Source organism: Triturus cristatus, chromosome 7, assembly GCF_964204655.1.
Source record: "Triturus cristatus chromosome 7, aTriCri1.1, whole genome shotgun sequence".
Lineage (NCBI taxonomy): Eukaryota > Metazoa > Chordata > Amphibia > Caudata > Salamandridae > Triturus > Triturus cristatus.
In genome coordinates, this window is record NC_140590.1 from 318,816,314 (window position 1) to 318,837,854 (window position 21,541).

The 21,541-nt window shown below is 45.0% G+C and overlaps 1 protein-coding gene across 2 annotated transcripts in view; it reads left to right on the top strand.

Moving 5' to 3' along the window:
• The window catches only part of PTPRH (protein tyrosine phosphatase receptor type H), a 517,583-nt gene that overhangs the window by 339,390 nt on the left and 156,652 nt on the right, over window positions 1–21,541 (top strand). For both annotated transcript variants that reach the window (XM_085616391.1, XM_085616390.1), the window contains exon 9: window positions 16,137–16,418. In XM_085616391.1, the coding sequence (XP_085472517.1) occupies window positions 16,137–16,418 (282 nt within the window). The remainder of the gene's footprint in view (window positions 1–16,136; window positions 16,419–21,541) is intronic.

A 21,541-nucleotide genomic window follows, 5' to 3' on the forward strand; every position in this document is an offset into this window, starting at 1 on the left:
TGCAGCTTTCGCCAATAATATTTCAAATTTCACTGAAGAAGCTGCTATCCCTGCCATTCAGAATATTATCCAAAACTTTTCTGTTTCCAGGATACTCCTTAAAAATAGCTAATGCTGAGTTTCTTCCTATCAACCCTCTCTCTCCCCGTCTGTATTAGTAACACTGGACTACATTGGCATTCAAAATATAGTAAATACTTGGGTATCTGGTTCTGCATTGATGTAACAGAATCAGTTCAATACAATGAACAAAATAACCTAGAAAAAAACAGAGATCTCTTGAGGTCATTGTTCCCTATTCATATTTTTGGGTGGGGTAGATTGGAAAAATTAAAGATGATGTCCGGACCTCTCCACTTCTTTTTTTTTTCTCTGCGGTTCACAAAATTACAACAGAATTCCTTTGGAACAATAAGAAAGACAGAATTTTATTTAAAAACTCAGTCTCAAACATGGTGAAGGTGATTGTAATTTACCGACCTGGTGTAATTACCAGACGGCATATTTTGCTACTCAGGGTGCTTATTGGCTAATTGACAGTATGTCTCCTCATCCCCCGTGGCTAGTTACTGAGCGTCATCTATACTCTCCCCACCTTGTAGTAGCCCTCATAACGATGTCACATCACAAGCTAGCCCACTCACAGCAGATACTTCTAGGCACTGTTAAAGCATTAAAAGTAGTAGTCAAACTCATGTCTTCACCCATTAATACATCTACTTTCTTGTCACTATGAAATATTAAACTACCTTAGACAACTAACACTTATGCCTGTAGCTCTCTTTGGGCAGTAAATAGTATATCTCTCATCAAAGAGCTCTACAAAGGCTCTAAACCTGACGTTTGCCAATCTTCAGTCAAAATGTTCTACCATTTCTTGTGAATGAAAGTGGAGATCTCCAAACTCGGCCACCTATCTGAACCAGTATTACTAATAACTACCCTTACTGGCTTCGGTTAGGACGTAGGGCATCAAAGATGTATGCATTTCTGAGCGCTGGTAAAAATCCTTCACCCGCTCCCATTCAAGGTAAATGGACTAAACCTTTCCAAAATATTGGGAGAGCGCCTCCTTCAGTGAGCTCTTTCTCCATCATCTGCTCTCGAACCCTTCATAATAAAATAATGCCTTCACTTACACAAACTAAACGTTTTGAAACACACTTATTATACTGGTCCATAGAGAAACTATCCAAGCTAAAAATATCAGACACTGACAGATGCTGGACTTGCAAAGATTTGAAAGGCACCCTAAAACATGTTTTTACCTGTAAGTGGCTTACTCCTTACTGGAACGAAATTCAATTGCAGTTTAATAATATCATCAAACTATGAATTGTGCTAGTCTGCCCAGTAATACTGCTAGATCAAATACAGGTCACAATAACCTTGATCTCGCGGAATCTCTGCCCTTTTGGATCTCCTACGTACAATCACGATCAAAGTCATTCTCATTGAATGAAAATCATTGAATAATGTCTCATTCCACACCTGGTAGGCTTGCAAATCTTTTGGGTGCCCTTAGAATCTTGCAGAAAATTTGGGGCTCTCTCGATAAAAGTATGCAAGTCACCTCTGAGGTCTAAACTCAGCCAACGGTATTACAAACTCAGTTAGGCATCAAACAAACCTTCTTAATGACCTCAATTCTATCACTTGGTGGTTTCTTTTCTATTTCTTTCCCTCTCAATGATGCCCTTTTCTTTCTCAGTTTTACTTTTCTTTCTTATAATTTTTCTTCTTTACCTGTCATAGAGATACTCCATCTTCTCATTCAGCATTTTCTTAGTCCAAATGCCCAATGTGCATGGTTATACTATGCTATAATATAGGTAATCATCCCTTGGTTCATCACTATGGGCCACATGCATCAAGGAAAAAACTGCTTGCCTTTGCGACCGGTATTTTTGCATTTGGGATGCATCATCCCGAATGCAAAAACCACAATTTACGTAATCGCAAAATTTGCGATTACTTAAATTGCGATTGCATTTAAGGAATCGCACATTGCAATTTCTTAAATGCCTTGCATTAACCAGTAAAAATTTGCGATTTTGCAAATAGGAATCACAAATTGTTGTCAATCTCAAGTTGATGGTAATTTGCGATTTCATTGAAAAATGCACTAAAGTGCATTTTTCAAAGTCCCATATTACACACGCACACATGCCCTTTGGGCATGTGTGTGCGCAACATGTGGATAAATTTAAATTTCAGGGGTCCAACAGGGTGTCCTTTTGGCACCCTTGCACCCTTGAAATTCCATGCGCAATTTGCGAGTACCTATTGGGCCTCTAGGCCCATAGGAATGAATGGGAAGCAATTCCTTAATTGCGACTCACAATTTGCGACTTACAATTAAGGAATGTGTAGGAATCTAATTTTTTTTAGCGATTCCTAAATGCATAGGCAATAGCAATTCTATAATTGCGATTCCTTAAAAATCGCAATTAAAGAATCGCTATTGACTATTTTGATGCATGTGCACAAATCTGTATAATGTATACAAGAGCTAATGTTTCCTCTGCACATTTCATAAACCCAACCATTATTGTGTGATACTTGTAGCTCTTTATTGACTCAACAATGACAATGTTTGGTTCTTTTTCTTCTTCTTTTCCAAAAAATAATTTAAAAAAGTAATGGAATTATTAATTTGGGATGGTGGTAACCTTATTAACTACATACACCCACTGGTGTTATGTCAAAACATAATTCTGAGAGACTCTGTGCTCAACTCCTGTTAGCTAAGGTATATGCAGCAGGGAATCCCGAGTAGTGTGTACTATGTTTAAGCAACACTGACAATTCCAATGTGAAGAACACAACATAATGGAATTGCCAAAATAATTTGGGAAAAAAGAAATAATAAGCAAAAACATACCACATCATCATAATAGTTTAAGTTGTAACAAAGATATTACTTTTTAAATTTTTATGGCAAAAAGCACCTAGAAGACGTCAATCACTAGGAAAAACAACAGTTCATGGTGGACTGGGACCAATTCAAAGACAATCGCAATGGAGTGGAAACTGGATACACCAAACAAATTGTCCTGGTCAGAGGTGTCCAACTACTGGGAAAGCTTCTTCTAGTCAGTCCTGCAGCTCCTTATTCCTCAGGACAAGATTCTGAAGACCATGTGGTTCTAAAGCCACTTCTCCTGCATTGTTGAGTCCTCTTTAGTCAGAGGTCCTTCCACTTTTTGGGTGCCAATGACACAATGCTTGATTAAAAAAATATATTTATTGCAATATTTTTTTAAATTATTTTTTGTATTGAGATTTTCAGTGAGCATGAATATCATACAATAGTACCATCAAAGTAAGTGTGCAATCAAACAAACAGTGCAACAACCGTGGCAAACGGCATGTACAGCATATAAAAGACTTTTGTTTAGATCTGCAATATACATTAGGCCCTCATTCTTGCTATTATATACATAATAAGGTTAACGTACAAGATTATCAGGGGGCTTATCTGTTGATATGTCCCGCAGGTACTGCAATAGGTGTTCCCATATATCAGTGGGCCGGGAAGTGGAGGGGAGTTCCTCCGCGTAGAGGATTAATCTGTCACGGCAACTTGCTAAGTCTTGAAGCCATCGTGCAGTCATTGGTACCATCATACACTCCCAAGTTAACGCCACTCGCCTTTTGGCCATCAGTAAAGCCACCTTCACCAGCTTGCCCATTGCCCCCTTCGCTGTTGGAGAAGGGGGCGATGGGGAGCATTTCAATTCCAGACCAACCATTTTGGACAGTATTCGGATCACCCCCACCTAATATTGCGCCACCTGGGGACACTCCCAGGACAAGTGCCAAAAGTCAGCCTCTGTCGCACCGCATCTCTTACAACGAGCATCGTCTCGAAGCCCATATTTAAATAACCTAGTCGGAGTATAGTACACTTGATGCAGGTACTTGAAGTGTATTATTCGGAGGTTACCATTTGATGTTAGTGCACCTGTGAGTTGACAACAGTATGCCCAGTCTGGTAGTGTCAATGGCGGGTCTAGTCGAGCACTCCATGCCTCTAAGCTACGCTTGTGTGGTTGCGGCCTCTCCTCCCTAGCGGTGCGATATAACTTAGTAGGGAGATTGCGTCTCGTTGGGCTAGTGATCAGGGTATGGAGAGTTTGCATTGAGAGAGGCTCCACAGGGAAGGTGTGATAGTGTGTTTGGAGCGCCTTCCTCAACCGGTGAAAAAGAAACGTGAAAAGTGATGTTTTAGTTTGTATGTAGGTGAGATCGTTGTTTGATAGAAAAACAACCCCAGGAAACAGGTCTTGTATTTTAACGATTCCCACCTGTTGAAAAGTGCGCATGGCTCCCGTCTCATGCGTAACCGACAAGTTAGAATGGAACGCAATAGGTAGAAGAGGGGAGTACAATGGCAGTTTACCAGCCATATGGCCCAGTGTCTGCCAGGCTTTGACAGTAGCGCCAACTGTGTTAATTTCCGTATGAGGGGTCCGCCTCTTGACATGCGTCAACATGGACGCCAGCGGGATGGGGTGAGCGTCCCCGTCTTCTATTGCTACATGCGGAATGAATTCATGGGTATCAATCCAGTAATGAGCATATTGTGCGTGTGCACATAAGTAATACAAATATAAGTTGGGTACATTAAAACCCCCATGTTTATAGTCCAGGATAAGTGTGTTCCAAGAGACCCTGGCCTATTTACCCCCCCCAGATGTGTCTAAGGAGCAAAGTGCGCACAGTGGTAAAAAAAATGCTGGGTAAGGGGGATTGGTATATTATTAAAAAGGTACAAAAATTGTGGCAGCACTACCATCTTGATTAATGCAATGCGGTCCACCAGAGATAGCGGAAGTCTCACACAGGTGTCCACCTGTCTCTACAGCCTGGCACACGCTGGACCGTAGTTTTCACGTATCACCGTGTCACGGTTTCTGTGCACCCATATCCCCAGGTATTTCACGGGGTCCAGAGACCACTCAAGTGGGTATTCCAAGTTGTGAGGCGTAGTGCACTCCGCGAGTGGTACTATGACCGATTTGGACCAATTTATCTGCAGGCCGGAGAACAATCCAAAGTGGATAAATTCCCGCAGGAGTGGTCCCATAAAAGTACGGGGTTCACGCAGAAAGAGCAGCTTGTCGTCTGCATATAAGGAGATACTGACTGGGCGATGGGCAAATCAGAGTGCAGCTGCCCGATGTCGCTGCCGGATGACGCAGGCCAGGGGTTCGAGTGTCAGCACAAGTAGGAGAGGCGAAAGAGGACAGCCCTGGCGCGTTCCCCTGGTGATGCAAATGGGTTCTGATGTGCTACCCTCCACCCGAACGCGCGGCGTGGGATTGGTATAGTGCAGTGCTATCCAATTTGTAAACATAGGTGGAAAGCCCATCTGACGCAAAATATAAAACAAGTAGCTCCACTCAATGGAGTCAAATGCATTGGTAGCATCTAACATAACAGCCGTAACTCAGGGTCTAATATATGAAAAGTAGTGAAGAGAGCCCGCAGATTGTGAGAGATAGAGCGAGCGGGAATGAAACCAGATTGGTCCGGGAGGACCAGGCCCTGCATGAACGGTTGGAGTCTGGTGGCCAAGTTTTTGGCTAATATCTTGGCGTTGGTATTTATAAGGGAGAGCGGCCGGTAGGAGTCGCAACTATGGGGTGATTTGTCCTTCTTGAGCAAAGTAATTATCAGAGCCTCCCGGAGTGTGGGTGGTATTACACCGGAGTCATAGGCCTCAGCGTACATTTCTAGTATGTGGGGTGCGAGTTCCTCTGCGTATTCCTTGTAGAATTAGCTGGGGAAGCCGTCTGGGCCCGGGGCCTTATTATTCGGGAGGGACTTAATGGCAGCACACACTTCTTCCTCTGTGACAGGCGGACTGAGAAACTCCCTTTGCCCGTCAGATAACCAGGCAATGTCAGATAAATACGCATCCATATCATCTGTGTTAGCTGCCGCTTGTGTGGTGTATAAGGATTCATAAGTGAATCGGAACTGTTCCAGACTTTCTGGGGTCGTGTAGTGGTCGTGACCCTGGTCATCAGTGATTTTGGAGATAACGTGCTGGGTCAAGCGGTCCCTGATTCTGCTAGCTAGGTGGCGTCCCGGCCGCCCACCATCCCCAAACGTACGGACAATGTGATGTCGTGAAATATGTTTGGCCTCCCTTTTGGCTAATTCGATGTACTTTAGTGTGACCTCCCTGATCAATGCTAAGGTCTGAGCACGAGGCGAGGCCTCATATTCCTGCTCCAGATCCCTCAGCGTACCTTCAAGTTTACTGAGCTGTCCCCGCAGGTCCCCCAAGATACCGACGGATTTGCTGATACATGTGACCCGGATAGTAGCCTTGAAGGCTTCCCAGAGAGTCAGCACATATGACACAGAGCCCTTATTATCCATGAAGTATTGTGTAATGGCATCACGAATGGTGGTAACATCGAGAGGGTCAAGGAGAACCTCTGTGCAGAGGCGCCATGTGAATGTGTGGCGTGCAGTGCAAGGGAGGTGTAATGTCAAGAGAACAGGGTTGTGATCGGAAAGTGTGCGAGGCAACATAGCTGAGTGAGATCCCCAACCTCCCGCCGCTTCGGTCAGGAACCAGTAGTCCAGTCGAGACCAACTGTTATTTGCTGTGGAAACATGTGTGCCCTCACGCGCTTCTATATTCCGCTGCCGCCATACATCAATGAGACCCAACTCCAACATTCCTTCATTTATAACCTGGGCCGTTCTAGGTGATTGGGCACCCCTACCACTTGCCTTGTCACAGGTTGGATCTAGATGTGTGTTAAAATCACCTCCCCACAATACCACAGCTTCTGGCCAGGATCGCAACACGGAGAGAATACGTTCAAAAAAGTCCAGATCACATATATTTGGGCCATAAGTGTGGACTATGGTGATTGAATTGCTCGCCAATTTCCCATGTACTATAGCATATCTCCCAGCATTGGCAATACAGGTTTGTGGCATAATGAATGGCAAGTGCATTCTAAATAATGTGAGAACACCTCGTGAATAGGAGGAATAGGAGGACGCTAAGCAGTAGCCGGCCCATTGTGACCCGGCCTTGTGATCTGATTGGGGTGTGAGATGAGTCTCCTGAAGCAGGGCGACTGCAACGTCGTGTCTGTTAAGGAACGCCAAGACCTGACGGATTTCCTTTGGGTTAGTCAGCCCCCTTACATTCCATGTGAGGCAGTTAATTACCGTGTCGGCAGGATGTGGTGTGTAGACATAGCATAACATGAGCAAGACTGCAAGGGTGTATGAATGCACATTTGCAGTTAACACAATATTGACAGCAACAATAGCTGCAAAACCAAACCCTCCAAACCCCCCTACCCCCACACCCCATCCACTTTAGCAACCCCAACATGCCAAAGCCATCCCGAACCTCCCAATATAACCCTCGAAAAAAGGTCCAAGGGAGAAAACAATAGCGGGGAACACCCATAGGGAGGCGCAGAAGCACAATACCCCTACCGGTGTAGGGGGAAGTGGCCGAGCTGTAGCTCTAGAACAACCTGGCTAGCAGCACATAATAAGATATTAGTGTGAAACAGCGACCCCATGCCATAACATTCAGTGCCGCAGCAGACCAAGTGCCATCTGCGGTACAGGACAATGACTCATAAGCTTCATAAGATACAACGTCCAATCGAACCGTAGCTAAAAAAATAAATAAATGCACACTCGAACAGGATAAAGCACATGTGTGAGGGAAGAACTAGCTGGCAACTCACGTATCACGTCAATGTCCTCACTCAGCAGTCACTTCACCAAGGGAGCCAGCTGTACCCCCCGCCGCCGCTGTGGGGGAGCAGTTGCATCGTGTTAAAGACTTCGCAAAGTCCATAGCAGCTTTAGGAGAGGTGAAGATCCTAGATTTTCCACCATCATCAATGTGCAGCCGCGCAGGCTAAAGCCAGTAAGAGATCTTCGCGGGCAGAAGGAGTTTTTTAACAGGCAAGTATTCTGTTTGAGCCTCCTGTACCGCTGCCGTGAAATCATGATAAAATGCAAGAGCGCTGCCCTCATGGGTGATGTTGCCCCTTTCACGGGCCAGACGAAGGATGGTGTCACGGTCCCGGTAATTGAGTAGACGGGCAATGATGGGGTGCAGCGGCGCACCAGGAGGTGGGCGAGTGGCCTGTGATCCATGAGCCCGCTCAACTATTAGCACCTGTGAAAACTGTTCAGCTCCAAATATTTCTCTGAGTAGGTTCTCCATATATGCCTCAAGGCGGCCTGTATTAGTGGACTCCGGCAGTCCGTTAAGGCACACATTGTTGCGCCTTGATCTGGCCTCCAAATCTTTGTTGCATGCCTGTATGACGGCCAGCACCTTCTCCATGGACGTCGTCTTCGCGGTTACCTTCAGTAGGCCATCCTCTGTGTCGGACATCCGAGTTTCCGCCTCCCCTTGTCTAAGTGCGTGCTTGTCCAGCTTCTGTGACATGTGATCCATGCAGAGAGTCAAGTTGTCAATCTTTCCGTCTATGGACTGGTCTGGACAGCAAGGAGAGTTTTGTCTTTGTTAGACAAGTGATCACCAGGAGCGTCCAGTTCTGAGTCAGAGGCGGCCTGTTGAGGGGTCTTGGTGGCCCTAGGGGGCTCAAAGTTAAGGCTCACCCAGGGCGTGAAACAGGCAGGCGTAGTAGGCACGGCAGCCCTTAACCTCAATGGCCTGGCGTATGGATCAGGGCAGCAACAGAGAGGGTGTCCGTGACAAATGTGAGGTGGCCCACGGCAATAGTACTGAGCACTGAAAAAGAAGGGCACCACACGCTCCACCAGCAGCAACGCAGCACTCACATCAGCCGGAGTCCACCACCAGAGGCCATCTATAGATAGGGGCAAATCCGATCACAGAGTCTAAAGCCTGTAGTGTTCTAGGCCTGCTAGCACTGGGGCAAAGATCGGAGCCGATGCTGGTCTCTGAAAGCAATTACTGCTGCGCAGCGGTTCGTGGGCAGTGCAACATACAGGCATTCATCAGGAGACGGCGGTCGCCACCGGTCGTTGAATTTGCAAATAGGCGATGTGGGGGATGAGGCTCCGTCCGCCATTCAGGTCCGTGCCCAGGAATCCGCCTCACGGCGCCGTCTGATGACAGGGTAAATGGGGATCACCAGGCGTGTAGCAGAGTCTGTCCAGCACAGCAGCAGTCCGAGTGGAGCACACAAGCCCATCACCAGTACAGGCTGCAGGCGCACACGAGGCCAAATCCTCGAATCCCACCGCAGCCAGGCCACCAGCAAGAGGTCCGCAGCGGCCCACTGGTGAGGACACAGATGGGGACGAGCGTGGGGGCCGAAGTAGTCGCGAAGAGTAGAATGGGTGGTAGGGGGGAAAGGCAGGCACCGCAAAGCACGCCCGCAGCCGGTAGTGCACCGCGATCGCGCTGCACCAAATCAGCCGTCATGCCCCTCTCCGCAGTCAGGAGATGTCACTGACTCAGCCCGCGACCAGAGCTCCCCGTGGGGCCGGGCACAGACCGGCACAAGTCTGGCAGCCTAGGTAACCGATACCAGCACCTGCCCCCACCGGCACCACACGCGCAGCCCACCTGGTACTGCCACGACAATCCCACCCCTGGGGTGGCAGGTCTTAGCGAATTCTCCCAGCACCACCAGGGCCGGCGCTAGTTCGCCATTTTGCTGCTGCAGGCCCCGAAGTTTGTCCGTCTCTCCTGCAGCATACACATCGCCTACGAGGCCACTCAACACGGCAAAATCTGGCCTCCACGCTCCGCTTCTCAGCCACGGCAGTTGAAGGTCGATGGCTCCAGATAGGCAGGATTTTTAACGGATTGATGTCTCGGCCGGCGGAGCTGCTCTAGGGAGCGGCCATATTGCTTTGCGCCCTCTAGCGCCCCCCATATTTATTGCAATATTCTACTAATTAGAACATGCACCGTGACCAAAGAATGTATAAAGCAGATTGCTATTAATATTGTGAGGATGAGAGTAAACACAATGAATATTTCTCTCATTTTTCACAGCACCAGATTCCCTTACCTTTACACCCAACCTTCTGACTCGCTACTAATCAAACATTGCCTGTGGGGATTGTCACTACGATTGTCGCTCTGCATATCTGCAGCACAAAGGACTTCTGTGTTCTCAGATCTTCAGCTGGCAAGGCAGAGCAGTGAGGAGGGAGCCTTCTATGATCGAAGTTCAGCCGAGCTCGGGTTTAGCTATCTGGGACTAACTTAGATCCAAGAAGTACAGCAGCTGGTGCTCTGGTATCTGATGTCCCTCTGGTTAGTCAGAGTGAAGACCTCTCTAACCTGCATGGTCCAATTTCAGTGTTTCTGTGATAACATTACCAATGCCTAATCTAACTGATTGTGAGTGACGAGTAGGCAATAATGTGATGGGAATTCAAGCCAGAACCAGTATTCTCTCCACCGTGACCTCTGTGCACATATCACTGTTACATCTTGCATATGTACCAGATAACTGTGTAACATAGATACACATGGGCACGTCCACCAGACTCATGTCACATGCTACTCATAACTTAACACAAAAATGTTGGTAAGGTGAATGCGCTCTTGTACAAAAGCAACAAGGTGATGGATGGAAAGCTTCAATTAATCTCAGCCACTGGCAATTGCTCACGCTGCATCCCAATCCATAATTTTTCACCCACCATACCATCTCAGTCTGGACCCAGCCATATGCAAAACAGTCTTGACCATGCTCCTCATGGGAACAGTCCAGACTAAAATGCCAGGCCAGGCCAGGCCAGGTCCTCCCTGAACCGGAAAACATGTAACCTAGGACCGGTTTCACCCTAGTTGGGGCTCTTCAGCCAGATATATCTTGGTACGAGTGGCACAGGTAGCCTGGGACACATGTCTGGGCATACCCAGCATGCTTAGGGTTTCAAATAGAAAAGGGCTTAATTGCATAGACTTGGCCCTCTCTTAATTCCTTATTCTAGACCCTTGGTACAAGTTGAATTGCTAGGAGGTTAAAGTCACTGTTGTGTCATGACTTCTTCTGGTGCCCTTCATAGTGCACATGTGCATATTCATTGTTGAGTCACTACAATGTGCATTATTCTGTAGGTCCATTGGGAAGAAGAGTTCCCAGTGGGAGAACGTGGGGCAGGGGCTACAGTTGATGTTGGACTGAATAAGAAGGAACATCTACTCTAGGTAGCAGGAAACAAAAGAACATAAGATGAGACCATTACTTTACGATCTTAAGGAAGAAACCTGCTGACATATGCCTATGATATCCTCTGGTTGTTCGGTTCTGTTGAAATCAGGAAAAGACCATCTACCAATAAAATTAACATAGCATGTTCGGAAACAATAATCTCACCCCTTGGGACATCTTAGCTTTGAATCACATGTTTATTTTCACCTAATTCAGTGGTCCTCATTTTATTGACTTCAGAAGAATGAAAGTTTTACTGGATTCCGGAGGTTTGAGCCGGAGGTTTGAGCCTGTGGCTGAGGTCAAAAGCAGATTTTTGGAGTAGAGGCATGAGTCCACAGATCCACCAAAACCAGCTGCAAAATGGTGATCTATTACTGAAAAGACTTGTGGTAATCTAAAAGTTTGAGTTGTCAAACTCTCCTTTTTGCATATCTGTGTAGATGATGACCAACAATTCTGAAATTCACATCCCTGGTGTACAGCAATTTTACACCTATAACTTTGTGTGCTTCAGAGAAGTCCAAATCCATGCTCTGCCTAAAGCTCAGGCAGAGGTTTGAGTTTTAATTTACAGATATTAGAATGTCACCTACATATATGATGACTACCATGCCTATTAGCACACCCGTAATGATCAAACCTAGAACCCTAGGTAATTCCTGTGGCATGGGAATATCTGTTGCTGAATGTCAGGTCTTTGGGGAATAACATTTGGGATGTTTTCCCTCAGATTCATTGAGTTTTACCAGTCCACTTCATCTTGAAATAGGTGCAATGCCTGGCTGACAAAGTCCGGACTAGAAGTGTTTTTGCAACTTTTGGAATTTCCTACGTGAATTTTGAGCCACTCGCACTAAAAGCTAATTAGCTAATACTAAAAAGCTCCAAAAAGTCCAGTGCTTTCTATGCATAATTTGAGTTACAAACCTTTTTACCCCCACTCCAGTTAATGAGAGAATATGCCATGATTTCCCAGATTTTGCACTTTTGACTTCATAGTAAAGCCAAGTTTCCTGTAGTTGGAGTAAGAGGTAGGTTTGGTCATGGGTCTGCTGAATTTCATTGGTTGACGAGACTTAACAAAGCAACTTTGTCTCATGACTTTGCAGCTTTGGTAACACCGCTCATATACTATTCTTTTTGTTAGGCGTAGACTAGCAAGAAGAAAGGCACATAAACCAATTTAACTTTACTTTCATTGTTCTGTTTCAGTGCCATCACCAGTCAGCAAATTTAGCGTATTCAACAGAAGCGAGACCTCGCTGACACTGCAGTGAACGTTGCCCAATTACACATATCAGGACAGATATATGGTCAAGGTGGGCTCCACAAAAAATGAGACCTTTCAGTCAAATGTGACTGGTGGAGTTCAGCAGAGAGGGACCATAAAAAACCTTTCTCCAGGGACATCATATGACCTGAGTATTTACAGCATCACAGCCAATGACATCCAGAGCACCCCGAAGACTATCCCTGGCGCAACAAGCACTAAGTGCAAGTTTGAGGATTGTGTTGTATGAATGTTTCTTGTGCTGCTTTGCAGTGATATAGTTTATAAGGGAATGAGGGAGTGTGGTTCGTACATCATGTTTGTCCTACTGGCAGGAAGTGCCAGTGCTCTCAGTGAAGGCTGTACATCCCATAGTGTGGCACGAGCCCTCTACTCAGCCTAGAATGTTGTGGCTTCTGTGGTCTGATAACTTCACTAGTGCTTCTTTTGATGAGCACTGAATGAAGTTGGGCTCAATAGTGTGTAAATCAGGGCCGGAAGACATCTTAGGTTGGTGCCTATGCACACTGTCTATGGCGTAGATAGTGGACTAGCCTTGCAGGTGTTTTCTCCACGCATCGTTACATCATGGTGTGTTTGTGAGTGTATCAGGGCGTGTTTCTCCTTTGCCTTCCCTCTGTGCATGATCTTGTCATTAGATCTCGGCTTTCACTGCCGGTTAAAAGGATAGGGTTTGCTATGGATGCAAGTTCTCATTATTAATGGTCAGGGTGGCGTATTGCTATCATTCTGCAACATTGGAGTCTGTACACTGCACTTCTTTTGTCTGTCTTTGGGACCAATGGCAATCATCACACTGAGCAATTCTTATCTGTGTAATCCCCTGAGCTGCCATTCTACCCTGGGACTGGTGTCCCTCTCATGTTTTCCTCCTATGCAGTTACAGCCTGTGGAGGTAGGTGAAGCCCACGGTGTGACATCAGTAAGAAGTGCACCACTAGAGTGGTAGTGGTTCACTGCTCCAAGCCATCTCCCTCATCACCAGGACTTACCTTTCTCAAAAGCAGGGCACATACCTGAAGCAGCAATCCACAGGTGTTGTTTGGAGCCCAAGCAAGATGGTGGCACCCTTATAAGCTCTGCTGTACCTGCCAGTGCTTCTCTATGTTTCAGATTCATGTCCTCACCTGTAACAAATGTATGAGGAAATAATTAAATCCATGGCACCTTCACCCATCAGAAGAAGAAATGGAGCAGAAGCTGTGGATTCTGCTGGGTGATGTGTGCAGCGGTTCCGTCGCGACCTCCACAAGATGGCGGCCACCAGCTGATATATCTCCTTAATGGAGATCTTACGTTCTACGACCACTGATCACCCTGTCATTGTGCTGTTGGTGCTTCTAAACCAGGCTCCTGACTCAGCGTTATTCCTTTCTGGATCTCCGTTTGCTAGTAGGTGTGCACCACCTGCCGTGAAGCGGCCTCAGGCCCTCTAGTGTCCCACTCGTGTATACCGTCATGGCAGACTGCATTCCTAAGTAGTCAATGCCCTCATACTTATTGGATTGTGTCGCTCTGTGTTAGCGCAGTGTCTAAAGAGACAAATTTCTCTCCTGCTGGCTCCCGATGTTATGCTAGGTGTTCATGAGGATTCATTAAGAGCAGCGTATACCGGCTCGCTCATGCCACCATGTCATGCTGCGGGCTTCTTTGCTTCACCACTTCTAAGGAGACCCCTGAACACCTGCTTTCTCGGAGACTTCATCTTCTTGGTCTCTATTCGTACTGATGGCACTTTCTGTGCCTCTTCACACTAACATTTGCCACCTATTACAGCCAAGTCATTATACAAATCCAAACACAGTCACAGGGCGCTTTTCCAAACTCTTTGCAACCTGGTACTGTGTTGTCCATTGTAATCTTGTTTATGGTTCACTCTCTTTCGCAATCACAATAACACAGACACAAGTTCATTTCTTGTTTCCTGCACCCTCTCTCTCCTGTTTTTTCAACTATATTCTGGACAGGGGTGCCCAACCTTACAGCTCCTGGTTCTCTTCATGCCGTGTCTCATTTTGGGGGACTCTTAAGAATCATAAAGAGAAAGACAGTAACAGTACTCTGAAAAGTTCCAAGCATGAACCACCAAATTATGATTCCCCAATTAAGATAAAGAGAAGGGTGATTATACATGCACGTTAGAAGCCTTTCTGAAAAATTGAAACACAGTGCGTGATTTACCCCAGAGCACTAAGGGTAACGCGGACCTATTACAAGTTGAGGTGGTGGGAATTACGAAAGACTTCAAAGACCAATACCTCAAACTCAATATCGCAGAGAGTATGATTGGTGCTGGGATATTGTATATTACTTGCTTCATCTTCCCATTTCTCATTTCTACATTCTTATTTATTCCCATTTCTCATTTCTACATTCTTACTTATTTACTGGTACCAGGCAGCCCTGGGGGGATCCTCTGGCATGGGTTTCCCCACAGTTTCGTTCGACAGACTTCATCTCACTGGGACTCCCCCAATCTGTGCTTAGGGCGGTGTTTCGATTTTTGAAATTAGTTATGTGTTCTGTTTTTATTTTTCTTATCATGTTTTTGTCAGGCTTCCTGTTCTCCTTATATATGTGCTCTGTCTTGCTCTGCTTCTTATTATTCTCTTACTGCCTTTCCCAATATTCTTCTATTTTATTATGCAACTCTCTCACCGAGTGGCTTACTTCGTTCTTCACCCACACTTTTCAGCTCATTTAGACTGCTCAACAATATTCATTACCAGACCTAATGGTACGGTTCATTGATATTTTGCTATGGCCTTATTGAAGGTAACGGCGCTTAATACCAAGGGCCTTAACCATCCAGTGAAATGAAAGACATTTTCTGACTACTATTCTAACCTTAAAGGTGACAAAGTTTTTCTTCAAGAAACCAAAATAGGATGTAAAGATGCTCTTTCATTGCGCTGTGGCTCGGTCCTGGATCTTCTCTAGAGCTGATCCTGCAAAACCAAATCACTGTTTCCTGATCAAAAACTATGCAAAGTTCAAATCGAACATTGTCCATTAGACGCCATGGATTATGGCAAATGCAAAAACAACAGTTGATGGAAAGAATGCATGACAATGTCATACATTCACCCCAGTACAGAGATCTGGGCCTAAATCCATCGTTTTTTTGCTCACCATGCCATTCCAGTTTGTACCCAGCCATATGCAAATCAGTCTTGACCCATTGCCTCATGGGAACAGTGGATTATGGCAAACATACTTGAGCCTGCATTGTTTCATGATACTTAGTGAACGTGGTAACCAGGCAGTTACTAGTATGGCAACAATGTTACAGTCTCTTCTGCTTCTCCCCACATTTCATGGAGGCCTCTGGCCTTGAGGACAAAGCAGCTCTGCATCACCATTTCCAAGTAAAGCTGAACAGCAATCCGAATGGAGTACACTATTACCTGCTTTCCATGAGGAAAGTTTGTGTCTTTGTATCTTTGTATTAACCATCATTTAATAGCCATAACCCTTAATCCACTTATACACAGTCATATCTCTTGGTATGGCTTTATAGCTATGTAGGTAGTCATTTCCAACTGTTCTGAATTTGCATGATCAGTCCTTCAATTTACAGTATTTTAAACTGTGCTTCAATGAACTGTTGGTATACGGTAAGAAATGTTATCCATCAACTGTAAATTCTTCTGAATGTTCTGTTTCAGTGCCCTCGCCGGTCAGTAGCTTCAATGTATCGAGTAGCAGCGAGAATTCACTTACCCTGCAGTGGACGGTGCCCAATGACACTTATCAGAGCGAGTACCATTATTTTGTCTTTGTGGACTCCAAAACAAATACGACCTTTGCATCGAATGTTCCTGGCGGAAGTGAGCAGACGGGGACCATAAAGTCCCTTTCCCCAGGGGTTCCATATGATCTCAGCATTTACAGCGTCACAATCAAGGGCATCAAGAGCATCCCAAAGACCATCGCTGACGCAACAACTAGTAAGTGCAACGTTAAGGATGTCTGCTTTGGGAAGGATTTATGCTCTGTTTTATTCTCATGCATTTTTATCCACGGCTGGCCCTGGCTTATTCTACATTCGCTCTGAGTGTCCTGAGAGGGCAGGTCTGTTATCTTAATGGAATCCATTGTTAAAATTCAGCATGTTGTGTATAAGGTTGGGAAAGGTGTAACGAAAAAGCACCCTAGGCTAAGGGAAACCCTCAAGTCACTGGGTGTTCCTGTGAATTTATTGACAACTATAGTAAGGCTCCATGAAAATACTTATGCACATGTGTGCTGGTGAGCTTACCAAACCTGTAGCGATTTATAGAGGTGTACGTCAAGGATGTGTACTAGCATCCACTTTATCATCATTGTACATTAATAATGCCATTGATTCACTTATGGACTCTATTCAGATTTCCTCTAAACTTGATACTATATCACTCCCAGCACTTCTTTTTTGCTGATGACACCTTGTTAATCTTGAGAACTTCTGTGGGACTCCAAAACGTGTTATATAGGTTCAAAGATGTTTGTGATGTGCAGGGTTTCCAAATCAGTCAGTTATCAAAAGACTAAAAACATGGCATTTAACCCACATAAGTCCTTCAGGGGTGACTTGAGGATGGGGGACACCTTTTTGGATAACGTTTACAAATTAGATTACTTGGGTACTATGGTCGTTTCACAGAGCTGCAGAGGTCTTGAAAATGCATAGATCAAAAACATCTAGATCTGTCTCCCCGTCCCTCGAGATCTATAGAACAAAGGCCCAATCTCCATCCCTGTATAGAGCAGAAATTTTGGGAATGGTAAATGGTAACGTTTTTACTTTTAGGCAAAACTAGAGGTGTCAGAGGATACCACCCCCAAAAGCAGGTACAAATCCACATCTTTCCTAAAGTGTGCAGATAACAGACCTTGAGGGATTTTAGCACACATAATTCTACACAATAATGCCTCATTAAACATACTGCACAGGAATGTTTATTTTGTGAAAAACAGCACCAATATTTACGAATGAGTGATGATGTGGGCACTAAGGCCCACCTGCAAAAACATATTTGTTTGGTGTTAGCAGTTCCATTCCTTTTTATTTTCTCTTCTTTTTTTCATTTTTCAAGTCAGTCCTGTCAGTGTTTCTTGTTTATTAGTCTCAGGCAGAGTGTTAAACCTCTGCTACCACAGAGAACCCCAATAATGTTTAAGGGTGGTCCGCAGTTGCAATGGATGTCTACTGATTCCCCAGATTTAAAAGAAAAATGCTATATCTGTCCATTTGAAGGATCGTGCCATTTGGTCTTTGTATGTCAATGGCTTCTTGAGTGATATCAGAAGGAAAGAGTGCTATCCTAACTAGCCGCAAAGCACCTGGATGTTGTACTATTACAAGAAACTCATCTTTCCTGTTCCGAATAAGATAAACTGACAAGGATTCAGTGGGTAGGGTGGTATCCTCCACTGGGCCTCATACATGCCCAGATAAATCTGAGACTGACACGAAAGCGATAATGGTCTACCAATTTGGAACTTGACTCAAGTCAAGTAGCAGTTGAACTCTGTTTTTCTCAAAGACAGAGAAAGATCTGATCAGACTCAAGGTGAAACATCATGATCAAGGAGAGAAGGCGGGGCTTTTAGTAGTGTTGCAATTAAAACAGCTAAAAGCTACCTTCATACTCCCTGCACTGAAAAATACTACGGGACAACTCATAGCACACTCAAAGGAGATATTAGCTGGATTCCGCTCTTTCTTCTCGATATTACTAATGTAGGAAAATGACTTTCTGAACTCACTGCATTTACCCCCACTGACGACAGATCAAAGGGATCCCCTAGAAGAAGATGTACCAAAGAAAGAAGTGGTAGAATTTTATAAGCCCATTGCCACCAGGGGTGCACCTCCACAATGTAAGCTGATTAAGGATAAGGTTGATGATGGGAGACTGTGCACAGAGATTAATTGAGCCATTGAATCATTAATACCCAATCCTGATAAAAAAAAAAAAAATGAATTGTGCCAGTTATGGCCCATATCTCTAATAAATATAAACAGTAAAATACTGGTTACAATCGTAGCACCAGGACTGCAGAAAATACTTCCTGTCCTTATGCATAGGAACAAGGTGGACTTTGTCACTGGTCTGACCCGTAGGTACCAGATTTTGCACTTTTGACTTCATAGTAAAGCCAAGTTTCCTGTAGTTGGAGTAAGAGGTAGGTTTGGTCATGGGTCTGCTGAATTTCATTGGTTGACAAGACTTAACAAAGCACCTTTGTCTCATGACTTTGCAGCTTTGGTAACACCGCTCATATACTATTCTTTTTGTTAGGCATAGACTAGCAAGAAGAAAGGCACATAAACCAATTTAACTTTATTTTCATTGTTCTGTTTCAGTGCCATCACCAGTCAGCAAATATAGCATATTCAACAGAAGCGACACCTCGCTGACACTGCAGTGGACGGTGCCCAATTACACATATCAGGACAGATATATGGTCAAGGTGGGCTCCACACAAAATGAGACCTTTCAGTCAAATGTGACTGGTGGAGGTCAGCAGAGAGGGACCATAAAAAACCTTTCTCCAGGGACATCATATGACCTAAGTATTTACACCATCACAGCCAATGACATCCAGAGCACCCCGAAAACTATCCCTGGCGCAACAAGCACTAAGTGCAAGTTTGAGGATTGTGTTGTATGAATGTTTCTTGTGCTGCTTTGCAGTGATATCGTTTATAAGGGAATGAGGGAGTGTGGTTCGTACATCATGTTTGTCCTACTGGCAGGAAGTGCTCTCAGTGAAGGCTGTACATCCCATAGTGTGGCACGAGCCCTCTACTCAGCCTAGAATGTTGTGGCTTCTGTGGTCTGATAACTTCACTAGTGCTTCTTTTGATGAGCACTGAATGAAGTTGGGCTCAATAGTGTGTAAATCAGGGCCAGAAGACATCTTAAGTTGGTCCCTATGCACACTGTCTATGGCGTAGATAGTGGACTAGCCTTGCAGGTGTTTTCTCCACGCATCGTTACATCATGGTGTGTTTGTGAGTGTATCAGGGCATGTTTCTTCTTTGCCTTCCCTCTGTGCATGATCTTGTCATTAGATCTCGGCTTTCACTGCCGGTTAAAAGGATAGGGTTTGCTATGGATGCAAGTTCTCATTATTAATGGTCAGGGTGGCGTATTGCTATCATTTTGCACCATTGGAGTCTGTACACTGCACTTCTTTTGTCTGCCTTTGGGACCAATGGCAATCATCACCCTGAGCAATTCTTATCTGTGTAATCCCCTGAGCTGCCATTCTACCCTGGGACTGGTGTCCCTCTCATGTTTTCCTCCTATGCAGTTACAGCCTGTGGAGGTAGGTGAAGCCCATGGAGTGACATCAGTAAGAAGTGCACCACTAGAGTGGTAGTGGTTCACTGCTCCAAGCCATCTCCCTCATCACCAGGACTTACCTTTCTAAAAAACAGGGCACATACCTGAAGCAGCAATCCACAGGTGTTGTTTGGAGCCCAAGCAAGATTGTGGCACCCTTATAAGCTCTGCTGTACCTCCTAGTGCTTCTCTATGTTTCAGATTTATGTTCTCACCTGTAACAAATGTATGGGGAAATAATTATATCCATGGCACCTTCACCCATCAGAAGAAGAAATGGAGCAGAAGCTGTGGATTCTGCTGGGTGATGTGTGCAGCGGTTTCGTCGCGACCTCCACAAGATGGCGGCCACCAGCTGATATATCTCCTTATCTCTTTAATGGAGATCTTACGTTCTACGACCACTGATCACCCTGTCATTGTGCTGTTGGTGCTTCTAAACCAGGCTCCTGACTCAGCGTTATTCCTTTCTGGATCTCCGTTTGGTAGTAGGTGTGCACCACCTGCCGTGAAGCGGCCTCAGGCCCTCCTGGTGTCCCACTCGTGTATGCCGTCATGGCAGACTGCATTCCTAAGTAGTCAACGGCCTCATACTTATTGGATTGTGTCGCTCTGTGTCAGCGCAGTGTTTAAATCGACACATTTCTCTCCTGCTGGCTCCCGATGTTATGCTAGGTTTCCACAAGGATTCGTTCAGAGCAGCTCATACATGCTCGCTTATGCCACCATGTCATGCTGCGGGCTTCTTTGCTTCACCACTTCTAAGGAGACCCCTGAACACCTGCTTCCTCGGAGACTTCATCTTCTTGGTCTCTATTCGTACTGATGGCACTTTCTGTGCCTCTTCACACTAACATTTGCCACCTATTACAGCCAAGTCATTATACAAATCCAAACACAGTCACAGGGCGCTTTTCCAAACTCCTTGCAACCTGGTATTGTGTTGTCCATTGTAATCTTGTTTATGGTTCACTCTCTTTCGCAATCACAATAACACAGACACAAGTTCAATTCTTGTTTTCTGCACCCTCTCTCTCCTGTTTTTTCAACTATATTCTGGACAGGGGTGCCCAACCTTACAGCTCCTGGTTCTCTTCATGCCGTGTCTCATTTTGCGGGACTCTTAAGAATCATAAAGAGAAAGACAGTAACAGTACTCTGAAAAGTTCCAAGCATGAACCACCAAATTATGATTCCCCAATTAAGATAAAGAGAAGGGTGATTATAAATGCACGTTAGAAGCCTTTCTGAAAAATTTAAACACAGTGCGTGATTTACCCCAGAGCACAAAGGGTAACGCGGACCTATTACAAGTTGAAGTGGTGGGAATTATGAAAGACCTCAAAGACCAATACCTCAAACTCACTATCGCAGAGAGTATGATTGGTGCTGGGATATTGTATCTTACTTGGTTCATCTTCCCATTTCTCATTTCTACATTCTTATTTATTCCCATTTCTCATTTCTACATTCTTACTTATTTACTGGTACCAGGCAGCCCTGGGGGGATCCTCTGGCATGGGTTTCCCCACAGTTTCGTTCGACAGACTTCATCTCACTGGGACTCCCCCAATCTGTGCTTAGGGCGGTGTTTCGATTTTTTAAATTAGTTATGTGTTCTGTTTTTATTTTTCTTATCATGTTTTTGTCAGGCTTCCTGTTCTCCTTATATATGTGCTCTGTCTTGCTCTGCCTCTTATTATTCTCTTACTGCCTTCCCCAATATTCTTCTATTT